This window comes from Harpegnathos saltator, unplaced genomic scaffold (genome assembly GCF_003227715.2).
Source record: "Harpegnathos saltator strain DR-91 unplaced genomic scaffold, Hsal_v8.6 scaffold688, whole genome shotgun sequence".
Lineage (NCBI taxonomy): Eukaryota > Metazoa > Arthropoda > Insecta > Hymenoptera > Formicidae > Harpegnathos > Harpegnathos saltator.
The window spans coordinates 1965-14194 of record NW_020230524.1 but is presented as its reverse complement, the minus strand read 5'-3'; the positions used below and the strand labels follow the sequence as shown (position 1 = coordinate 14194).

The 12230-nt window shown below is 36.4% G+C and overlaps 2 protein-coding genes across 2 annotated transcripts; one reads left to right on the top strand and one right to left on the bottom strand.

The window, feature by feature from the left end:
• Positions 1-287: 287 nt before the first annotated feature.
• On the top strand, positions 288-2020 carry LOC105184310 (heat shock factor protein 2). The gene is made up of 3 exons (XM_011143021.3): positions 288-913; positions 1090-1204; positions 1737-2020. The coding sequence occupies exons 1-3, from the start codon at positions 464-466 to the stop codon at positions 1889-1891; spliced, it is 720 nt and encodes a 239-aa protein (XP_011141323.1). The 5' UTR covers positions 288-463; the 3' UTR covers positions 1892-2020.
• A 281-nt stretch (positions 2021-2301) lies between these two features.
• On the bottom strand, positions 2302-4131 carry LOC105184309 (GPN-loop GTPase 1). Its single transcript, XM_011143019.3, has 5 exons — positions 3977-4131; positions 3633-3892; positions 3161-3525; positions 2838-3067; positions 2302-2727 (listed from the first exon to the last, which is right to left on the bottom strand). Exons 2-5 carry the CDS (start codon positions 3880-3882, stop codon positions 2385-2387), a joined length of 1188 nt encoding a protein of 395 aa, XP_011141321.1. The 5' UTR covers positions 3883-3892; positions 3977-4131; the 3' UTR covers positions 2302-2384.
• Positions 4132-12230: the final 8099 nt, after the last annotated feature.

Sequence of the window (12230 nt, the reverse complement as noted above, 5' to 3'; positions counted from 1 at the left end):
CTTGAAGCATGCAGCAAAGTGAACTAGTCACGATTTACATACATCGAATTTTAATTCCATGGAGACGAAACTACTATAGACATGACGCCAATTGGCAGCGAACCGATTTTTTCGGATCACGGAAGTAGGATAGAACTGAAACAGGATGCGAAGAACGAATTGCGAAACAATGCAGCATCAAGTATCAAGAATCAACGGATTCTTAGACGCTGGAGGGATCGACGCTCTCGGCTCTTTTCCTGCAAATCACCAGGATTATTGTCGTCTATTACACGACGACAGTCTCTTGTGTCGAAAGTTGTTTGTTTCGAGGCAGGATCGAGCGAGTTACGCGTGCAACGATACACGACGCGGCCAGACACGTTCGAAACATTCTCAAATTCACGTTCGAACCGAACGATTTCTTGGCGGACGCGTTGCCGCCGCGACTACGAGACAACGACGACGACGACGGTGAAGAAGAATGTACGAAGATTGTGTGTTGCAATCGATGCGGTTCCCGCAAAAGCTTTGGAAGATCGTGAACGAGTGCAAGACCGGCGCAATCCGATGGGGCGCGAACGGCGATACCATACTGCTCGATTACAAAAGATTCCAAACAGAGTATCTGGACGCACAACGGCCCATCTTCAAGACAACCAACATCACGAGTTTCATCAGGCAATTGAATCTCTACGGCTTTCGCAAAGTGACGTACGCGCACAGCCGCGACCCGATTTGCAACTCCCATAATCCACACGTCCACGAGTTTCTGCACGACAGTTTTCGCACCGATCGCACGGACCTGCTATCCAAGGTTTGCCGGAAGGCCAGCGGCAGCAAGGGTAAATGTTTCCAACACGACGCTACCAAAAGTGCGGAAGATACTCCAGGATTGAGGATCAACTACGTCTCCCGCTTGAAGATGTGTCAGGTATTGTTATGATATCGCCTATTTCTAATAGTTTTGCTACATCATTAACATATATATTAGTGTAAAATAATTTTAAAAACGTTTTATACATATTCATATAATCATAGATATGAAATATAATAATATAATTATTACATATAAATTTATGTAACCCAGATTAATATAATTTTCAACAGTTGGCTTTAACTAAAACTTTGGAGCAGATTACTCAGGAATATCGACAGAAACAAGAAGAAAGATTGATAATAATGAAGCATAATAATCTGAAAAGGATAAAGTCCCAGGATACAGGTGTCATAGAATATTGGCTACTTAAAGCTATTAGGCTACTTAATTATCTGCTGTGGTGTATTATACAAAAGAGTTGTTCATCTTGTTTTGTTTATTAATATAAAAGTTAAATATATGAGATAAAATCTTTTAATCAGTTTGATATAATTTGAATATTCAATGCATTAATGAAAAATCATTTACAAATTAATTATGGACAATTGATATAAGCAATAAAAATAGCAATGCAACAAATTGTTATATTTAATGAATAGATTAAAACAAAAATTTGGAACAAATTCAAGACAATGGTTTCTTTCTATGGTATAAACCTATGAAAATCTGACCTAAACTTGGTATGTGATTCATTCATACAATCCTGCTTTGACTCATTAAACCTTATACAACAATTACATCATTTGAATTGTTGATACATTGTTTTATATATTGATACTTTGGTAGAAGTGACGGATAATAATTATTCAGATAAACTTTGTTACAAATTTTGATAACATTAATGATGTTTCAATGTTAACGATCGCATATGTTTCAGTTGCAAGCTTGCACAAGATCAGATTCAACAAAATTCCAAATTGGAGGCCCACTATAGAGAGGAATACGAAATATTCAACATTCTCTCCCTCAATCAATGCATCATTCGAACATGAAAAAATCTCATCTTGGCGTATTATTACATTGGACAAATAAGACTTGCAAATAGAATCCGAAATAATTATTGAAGTTGTCTTAGAACTATTTGTTTTAATGCTCAGACAATATTTGCATTGCTAACATAAAGACATGGAGTTTTCAGTTATGCGATATTTTGTATTTTGAATCATAGATTCCATTATAAATATAAAATACTAGTTTAATATATTTAACTTAATTATGTTAAAAAGACATGGAACTTTCGATATCGTTTTAAAAATAATTATAGAATTATTGATTATATGATACTTAAAATATTAAACAAGACCAAAAATTCTGTGTAAATACAATAATGTCTAATTATACTTTATGAAGTGATATCTATAAAGCTTAAAATATTTTGTTTTACAACAGACTGATGTAAAAAACTCTAGAACTTTGTTTTATATAAATTAAACATACTAATGTGAAGATTGTATCTTTTCGTATAAATTTATTTATATGAAAAATTATATACATGAAGTTAGTTATTATGCAAGTTACATGGTTATTAAGTTTTACTTGTACTAGGATCAGATTGATGCTTGTTTTCTCGTGCATTCTGTTGAATATTACGTCTTTTGAGGAAATCTGTAAAAGATTCTTCTTCTTTTTCTTCATCCTCTTCCTTTCGCCTGTTTATTTCTTCTGTTCCATCTTCATCTTCACTTGATTCATTACCTGGATGCTTTAAGTAGACGTCTGAGATTTCACAACCAGTGTTGACAGTTGTCACAAGAGGTACATTTTCACCTGCTACATCTTTACTAGCATTCTCTAATTGTTCATCTTTTGTCTTTTTTCGTTGAGCCTGTCTTATCTTCTTCATTTTTTCAAAATCTTTTCTGTAATCACTTTAAGAAAGAAATAAGCTATATTGATATTTTTGTTATAAGAGATGATATAATGCATTATCAACTAAGTAATGTAACAATCTGTTTTTAAAATAAATAGCAACACTTACGTTTCATACTTTTCTACAGCATCTTTAACCAACTCAAGAAAATCATTAAATCCAGCTCCTGTTACTGAAGAAACACCACAGCATTGCAAATTTTTATAAAACTCATCAAGTGTAAGTGACATACTACGTGTCAAATTACTGACATAAGAGGTTTCCATGTCAACTGCTTCTTCAAAAGCTTCAAAATCACGCATCCAATTAACTGCATAATGATGGTCAACAATATCAGTCTAAAATGTATTAATTTCGCATTCAATTGATTGTATATAATCAAAAGTTATATGTGTATATTATAAACATGAGTATTAAAATTTTAACCATACCTTGTTCATAACTACAATAAAAGGCAATCTGGTTTTATAAAGTATAGAACAAGCATACAACATATTGGACATGAATGTAACTGGATTAACGCTTCTTACACTGTCCACTACATATACAATTATAGTTGGAAATTGAGAAGCTAATCCTTCTGTTATAATTGTCCCACTGGCTGACCATGTGAATACTTCAATCTGTCCAGGTGTGTCTAAAATCACATAACTATGCTCCTCACTAGCTTTTTCAATAAGCTCAATTACTTGATCAAACTTTGTAGAAAACAGATTTAATGTTGTAACTATGCCACCATTTGGGCCAAGCTTATATTGTTTCATCACTTCTTTGTAATTTACAGTATCCCTTATGTCTGAAAAGAAATATAGTTTTCTTCAAAACAATCAAATATAACATATTCACTGTATTATATTTACTATTGAATGTAGCATAATTCTTGTATAACAATTCTCTAGGTACCTATGTTAGCAGGATATGGAACCTCTTTACAGGCAGGATCTAGATTAATGACATATGGCTTTGTATCATTATACAATTTAGATACTAGCCTCTGCACAAATGTTGTTTTCCCAGAACCAGCCATCCCAAGTACAATTATACATGGTATCTTTTTTTCTGTTGTATGTTGATTTTCTACTGTAGATTTAATATCAGCCATAGCATGTGTTTCTGTGGTATCTAAATTATATTTTTCTTCCAATGCAGACATATTTATCAGTCTGTAAAATAAAAAAAATAACTTAGTACTCAGCAATCTTATAGATATATTTATGCATTTGTTATTCTGTAATATATAAAGGCACCTTTGACTATGGAAATATGGAACGCCAGTAGCTAACTTCAGACTGATAGCCAAGATGTGTCGCGCCGCGCCTTCATCGACTAAGTGAGGAATCCCAGATCTCAAATTCTGTCATTTATCAAGCGCTTGGTCTAAAGGCCCATCTACAATGGCTGCAAGAATATAGCCCCTTGCACAATGCCAGGCAATAAGAATAAAAATAGGGCCGTATTCATAGTCGGATCTTATATTTAAGACCGTCTTGAGTTCACGTTCAGATATTCTGTAACCAATGAAATGATCTATACAGCATCTGAAGATGAACTTAAGACGATCTTAAATATAAGACCGGATTATGAATACGGCTCATAGACCAATCACAATAGATTATTCTTGTAAATAGTCGATTGTGATTGGTCTATTTTTATTCTTATTGCTTGTTGCCTGGTATTGTGCAAGGGACCTAAGGTTCTAGGCGTAAGCAGTAAGAAATAGATCAACCACAATCGATTATTATAAGAATAATCTATTATTGTTGGTCCATTTTTTACTGCTTATACCTACAACCAAAAGGCCAGAGCACAGACTTCTGCATAATACACAACGCATAAGAGAATCAACCAGAGTTCTTTATTTCTATCCTGAGGAGGGAAATGAAGAAAACTAATTGGTTTATTCTCTTATGCGTTGTGTATTATGCGTTATGCAAAAGCCTGTGCTCTTGCCCTTAAGGCTCGTCTACAATAGCTGTAAGAGTAAGACTGTAAGGTTGCAAGACACGAAATGAAATATTTTCATTCGCTGACAGCTTACGTTATAGCCTTACAGTCTTACTCTTACAGCTAATGTAGACGAGCCTTTACTCTTACAGCTATTGTAGACGAGCCTTTAGCGTTATTAAATCGAAGTTAAAGCCAGCGGCACACGGTACTTGTTTTCGTGCTGGATTGCTTGCTGGATGAAAATACTGCGTTCTGATTGGTGCATTTCCATCCATCTTCGGAAATGCACCAATCAGAATGCAGTATTTTCATTTAGCAAGCAATCCAGCACGAAATCAAGCACCATGTGCCGCTGACTTTAGAAGCCGTGTAAACGTAGTCTATGAATAAGGGTATAAAGCCGGGTCTACAATAGGTGTAGTAAGCTTTAAGCCTTAAGAAATTAACCAATCCTAATCGATTTTTACAAGAATAATTGAATAAGGTTAGCCAATTTCTTAAGGCTTAATACCCGTATTCATAGTCAGGCCTTATATTTGAGACCTCCTTATATCCATCTTTAGATGCTGCACGGATTATTTTATTGGCTTCAGACCATCTGAAGATAACTTAAGGAAGGAACTTAAGGAAGTCTTAAATATAAGGTCTGACCAGAAAGGAACGTGAGAGCGGCCAACACGGTATTTTCGACGACACCGATTTTTCGCACTGGGAAAAGTCGCCATCTGCATCCATTTTGAGAGGGGAACTACGAGGCTACATTCACATTCAGGTTTCGGCGGTAAAACCTGTATGTGGTGGCAGTCCGTGCTACATCCATTTTTAGGCGGTTTATGTTCGTGCTACAACCATAATAGCATATTTGAAGAGCACGGTCTCGCACATTGTTACGCGTTTATAACATGAATTAACATGTTAACATGTACAAAAAAAAGAATTGACATTGTGTATGATTAATATCATGAAGATCATATGAAGTGTCCGGTAATTAGCTGCCAACCCGAAGTGTGAGGGTAGATTGAGTTGAGACAAACATAAAAGTCCCATACCATTTTGCGAGATTCGCAATAATTATCGAGTTATTAATGACAGAAATCTGAGGAGTAACAGCGCGCCGACATAGATGATTCGAAAAGCGTTGCAGTTGTTCAGGGCAGCGATCATGAATCTTTTCCCTAGCGTGAACTAATAAAAAGTGAAAGGCTTCTGTGAATCAGTGAAAAATGAAAAATTTTATATGAATTTGTGAAAATCGAAACATTTCACACGACAATTGAGTCGTTCAACATGGCAGTTGCGCGTTCTGGATAATTCAATGAATACCAAAGAAATCAAATTGATCAAAATAATAATGTCCGTGTAGTCCGAAGGATATTACGTGACAAGCAAAATCCGTTTGATATAATATCCAAAGAAAATGTTTCAAAATATGTATGTACAGGTAATATAAACCTTATGCACCGACGAGATATACTACAAAGACTGATGACCTTACGGGATTTAGCGTACCAGAGAAATTTCCCTGGTGAGGCACTCGGGTGAAAGAGACCGTCTCGCATTTAGCGCAGTAAAATTTAATGGAAACTAATATTTTTCAATCCTTTTCTTCAGATCAAAAAGATTCAAAAATCAGACATATTCAAAATGTCAATACTTTTTAATACGTTTCAATTCGACATTTTATACAAAAAAGTAGGACGAAGGGAATGGGATGCGGGCAACGATACATCATGCGTCCCCAGACGTGTCAAATCGTATATTATAGAAGAGACTTTGATACGGCAACATGTATTCGAATATTTAATCGTCCTATGGACCACTTATATATAATAAAAAAAAAGTTAACGCGGATAAATGAACGATTCATATCAATTTTTCCTTTTCTTATAGAGCAATGAAAGAGTAAATCAGTATCGAAAATCGAATACCGATTAATACCATAAATCAATGTCAGAAAATTGTCCAAGTGCAATGACAATTTGTTCTCATTTTACAGGTATTTACCCCTCTAATTTCATTCAACAAATTAACTCGGGTAACGAACGATTCGTATAAATTTTTTTTGTCTTGTAAAATAATGAGAAAATAAATCAATAGAAAAAAGATCAAAGACCGTTCAATATCTAATTTTTTCATCAAATTAACGCGAATAAATGAACAATATGTATCAATCTTTTTTTCTTTTATAGAGAAATCAAAGACTAAATCAGTATCGAAAACCGGATATTGATTAATACTATAAATCAGCGTTAAAAAATTGCCCAAATGCAATGACAATTTGTTCTCATTTTTCAGGTACTTACCTCTCTAATCTTATTCAACAAATTAACTCGAATAAACGAATGATTCATATCAATTTTTCTTGTCTTATAAAAGAAAAGAGAGAATAAATCAGTACCGAAAATTGAAGACCGATCAATATTTAATTTATTCATCAAATTAACGCGGTTAAATGGACGAGTCGTATCAATTTTTTTTTCTTGTAGAGGAATGAAAGAGTAAATCAGTACCGAAAATCGAATGTCGATCAATACCAGAAATCAGTGTTAGAAGATTGTCCAAGTGCAATGACAATTCGTTCTCATTCCCGAGTCTTTCCCGAGTCGAAATATTAATTCTACATTGATCCTGCAAATTGCATCCAATTTGAAAAATCAATGTAGAATATCTAGGTGCGCAATAGTGAACAAGCTTTGTCCTACCTGAACGTTACATCTGGCTACTCTCGCAGTCTCGCCCATGATGAGTCTTCAACAGTGACATATTCCGCAGTTATTTAATACTCGTTTATTTCGATAATGTATATGTACTTAATCCTTATATTCTTAATTTAAATGAGCAATTTTTGTTGATTCTGATTATATATTCGCTTAACAGCGCAAGAAAGAGAACAAAGATAAAAACGTAAATAGAAATGCCTTTGTTAGAACTGCGTGTGAGATAAATATATAAGGATTAAATAATCATATAAGAATTAAAGGAAATAGGGGATGAAAAACACTTTTTATTCTCATCATTCTTAAAGTTCTTTTTTCCTTTTTTCTTCTCTTTTTTTTTCTTTTCTTTTTTCTAATGAAAATGATGAGAATTGTAGCTCTTAAAAGAGCTGAAGCTGCAAAAAGACAACGGTTATGTCTAATAATGCTGTTTCACTAATAGAGATTTTTATTCTGATTCGGTACAATAAGAAAGATAAACAAGAATGAGAAACGGACATTCTAGCAGATTCTAAACGAAAACAGCAATCTGAGCATTATTAGACGAATAAAAATCAACACTTGTAAAATTTATATCAGATTCTAAGATCATTATTCATAGTTTTTTTTAAATTATGTGCAATTTTTCATTGAGAACATAATTAAAAATTTGTATTCATAAACCTTAGCTTGCCTCAGCAACCTTGCTTGAATAGACATTCATATTTTACGAGAAAAGAAAAGTAGAACTCATGTTACGTGAAATTAGTTTAACGAATAATCAAATCTCAAGCTATTTTTCAGATGATAAACTATGAATGCTGATCTAATTTCGACTCGGGTATGTCCTTACTTCGAGTAAGGTCCGTTAAAATTAGAAAAATCCTGCGTAATAATAATTATTCGAGGTACCTCGAATACCATACATGATGTATCGCTGTCCTCGGCTACATCTCTCGGCGCGCTCCGAGTCCTCTCTCCATCCTGACTTCTCGATCCGACGTCCTCCTTTTGTTACTCCGTCGCAGCACCCCCGGATATTCCATCGTAGCACTGGCGACACACTGACTCTAGCTCTAACACTCATGCAAGTGAGATTCGGGGACAAAGAAACGCGTATTAACCGACACTGTTCTGCGTCGCGGCATGCGCGTCGTTCGTCGGCCCGAGGCGCAATGTCCTTTCCGCAATCACGGAGTCATATATAAGCGTACGAAAACAAACAATCGGGAAGGCACGGTTACCCCCCACCTTGCCGATCAATGTTAATGCCTGCGTCGTCCGTTAGCTGAAAATAAAAACAACTCGTGTTTTCAAAGCATGCCTGAGAGAGAGAGAGTCGCTTCAAACTTCACAATAATTATTTACGTTCCAAGAATCATATTACGCTGAATTCAAACTGTCTCTATTTTGACATGACATACACGAGATCTGCGATCACATCATTGATCTTTCTTTGGACAAGAAAATCCTGAGAGGAACGCTGTTCGAGAATATCACATTTTAAGTTTCAGGTGCCTTGCAGATTATCGAATCCGATGTAACAGATCAGGGAAAGTATGAATGCGTCGCTATGAATAACATGCGTGGGCACGGAGTACTCTAAGTCAATCACGTTATACGTGAAACGTACGTATATTTAATATTATATAAAACTTACCTTTTTAAACAAAAAGGTAAAAAAAAAGGCGCCAAATACAAGCGCAACACGTATTGTGTTATTTTTAGAAGTATCAAACTCAAATTATTTTTTTTATTATATGTGTATATATGTGTACATAAGTTTTTACAAGTAAAACTTATAACTATAATAAAACTCTGCAACACTTTTCTAATGTATTTCTAATGTATCAATACAAAAGAAGTGATATATTAGAACAGTAGCGCCAACTGAGAAATTCCGACTTCTTATTCCCGGAAAATTCGTCGAACTTCAAACGAAGGGCAAAAAGTGTTGTCGCTCGCGAGCCGATCAACACAATCGGCTCGATATAAACATTGCGGGCCTCGGCGGCGGTTGAAGCATGAGAGACTTGCCCTTGGGCATCTTTTCTTTTCTCGAAGGTTCCGGGACAACAAGGGAAATGCGAGGAGGCCTTTCAACTGTACGCGACAATGATTTACTACTTATTGATTACTGAAAATAAAGAAAATTATTCTGTCGAAGCATTGGATATTTGTTAGCTTTATGTTAATTAAGGAGGAATGTGTACGATTAGAAAATATGTTAGCAATTAATTGTACAGAATGTCAAAGTTGTTGTAACGCCGTTTTCGGAGAATAATTAAGGGTCGTGGTAGCGTTAAAAAGTGGAATTTCATTACATGCGAATTTTGTCTCGTTCTTATTAAATGTTAGATTATCCGCTGCGGACAATAACTCTTCTACTTTTCATCTAATATTCAATGATAATAAATAACATTTAATTGCATTCGTTTGGCTTTTTTTTATTTCGTCACAAATGGATGATAGCAGCCGGTCTCAGGGTTGACCGATAACAATACTGTTGCTGCAATTTAACTTTAAACAACAGCGGCCTCAGATCGCAAGAAACTTTTTATCGCGGACTAACCCTTCGAACGGAATGTTCCCGAGAAGCGCTCTTGAGATAAATGGAACTTATAAGCGAACATCATCGATAGCATAATTAACCTTCGATATCTCCTAAAGGTCTCAAGGTACAGGAACGCTCTTTTGCAATATAGTACTATATGAACCCTACTTTGACCATAAGCTCGACTTTCATTTCACAGTAGAAACGGAGATATTAATATCACAAGTTAAACACTTTAAATTGCTATATATCGTAAACGATTCAAGATACAGGAACGCGCTCTTGCCACAATGTAGTCCTATACCAACCCTAATCTTACCATAAATTTCCACTCTCAATTCCCAGTAGAAGCGGAGATATCAAAGATACAAGATGGAAAACTTTAACCTTCGATATCTCCTAAACGGCTAGAGATACAGGCCTGGTTCTGGCACCAAAATAAAGTCCTCTCAAAACCCTTCATTTTTAACTACATTGACGACTCTCTACTCCCAGTAGAAGCGGAGATATCAACGGAGAAAGGTTGGAAAACATTAACCTTCGATATCTCCTAAACAGCTAGAGATACAGGCCTGGTTCTGGCACCAAAATAAAGTCCTCTCAAAACCCTTCATTTTCAACTACATTGACGACTCTCTACTCCCAGTAGAAGCGGAGATATCGATGGATGAAGGCTGGATATCGATAGAGAAAGGCTGGAAAACTTTAACCTTCGATATCTCCTAAACGGTTAGAGATACAGGCTTCGGACAGGTACCAAATTAAAGCCCTTTCAAAACCCTACATTTTGGACTACATGGATGACTCTCTACTCCCAGTGGAAGCGGAGATATCGACGGAGAAAGGCTGGAAAACTTTAACCTTCGATATCTCCTAAACGGTTAGAGATACAGGCTTCGGACAGGTACCAAATTAAAGCCCTTTCAAAACCCTACATTTTGGACTACAATGACGACCCTCTACTCCCAATAGAAGCGGAGATATCGACGGATGAAGGCTGGATATCGACGGAGAAAGGTTAGAAAACTTTAACCTTCGATATCTCCTAAACGGTTAGAGATACAGGCTTCGGACAGGTACCAAATTAAAGCCCTTTCAAAACCCTACATTTTGGACTACATGGACGACCCTCTACTCCCAATAGAAGCGGAGATATCGACGGATGAAGGCTGGATATCGACGGAGAAAGGTTAGAAAACTTTAACCTTCGATATCTCCTAAACGGTTAGAGATACAGGCTTCGGACAGGTACCAAATTAAAGCCCTTTCAAAACCCTACATTTTGGACTACATGACGACCCTCTACTCCCAATAGAAGCGGAGATATCGACGAATGAAGGCTGGATATCGACGGAGAAAGGTTAGAAAACTTTAACCTTCGATATCTCCTAAACGGTTAGAGATACAGGCTTCGGACAGGTACCAAATTAAAGCCCTTTCAAAACCCTACATTTTGGACTACATGGACGACCCTCTACTCCCAATAGAAGCGGAGATATCGACGAATGAAGGCTGGATATCGACGGAGAAAGGTTAGAAAACTTTAACCTTCGATATCTCCTAAACGGTTAGAGATACAGGCTTCGGACAGGTACCAAATTAAAGCCCTTTCAAAACCCTACATTTTGGACTACATGGACGACCCTCTACTCCCAATAGAAGCGGAGATATCGACGAATGAAGGCTGGATATCGACGGAGAAAGGTTAGAAAACTTTAACCTTCGATATCTCCTAAACGGTTAGAGATACAGGCTTCGGACAGGTACCAAATTAAAGCCCTTTCAAAACCCTACATTTTGGACTACAATGACGACCCTCTACTCCCAATAGAAGCGGAGATATCGACGGATGAAGGCTGGATATCGACGGAGAAAGGTTAGAAAACTTTAACCTTCGATATCTCCTAAACGGTTAGAGATACAGGCTTCGGACAGGTACCAAATTAAAGCCCTTTCAAAACCCTACATTTTGGACTACATGGACGACCCTCTACTCCCAATAGAAGCGGAGATATCGACGAATGAAGGCTGGATATCGACGGAGAAAGGTTAGAAAACTTTAACCTTCGATATCTCCTAAACGGTTAGAGATACAGGCTTCGGACAGGTACCAAATTAAAGCCCTTTCAAAACCCTACATTTTGGACTACATGGACGACCCTCTACTCCCAATAGAAGCGGAGATATCGACGGATGAAGGCTGGATATCGACGGAGAAAGGTTAGAAAACTTTAACCTTCGATATCTCCTAAACGGTTAGAGATACAGGCTTCGGACAGGTACCAAATTAAAGCCCTTTCAAAA

Excerpts from the sequence above, each read along its gene's own strand:
- LOC105184309 (XM_011143019.3), bottom strand. The coding sequence starts at position 3,882 with ATGTCTGCATTGGAAGAAAAATATAATTTAGATACCACAGAAACACAT. Across the intron at positions 3,526-3,632 it reads TCCATATCCTGCTAACATAG|ACATAAGGGATACTGTAAAT; the intron begins GTACCTAGAGAA and ends ATTTCTTTTCAG. Across the intron at positions 2,728-2,837 it reads GCTGTAGAAAAGTATGAAAC|TGATTACAGAAAAGATTTTG; the intron begins GTAAGTGTTGCT and ends TCTTTCTTAAAG.
- LOC105184310 (XM_011143021.3), top strand. The coding sequence starts at position 464 with ATGTACGAAGATTGTGTGTTGCAATCGATGCGGTTCCCGCAAAAGCTT. Across the intron at positions 914-1,089 it reads CCCGCTTGAAGATGTGTCAG|TTGGCTTTAACTAAAACTTT; the intron begins GTATTGTTATGA and ends AATTTTCAACAG. Across the intron at positions 1,205-1,736 it reads GATAAAGTCCCAGGATACAG|TTGCAAGCTTGCACAAGATC; the intron begins GTGTCATAGAAT and ends CATATGTTTCAG.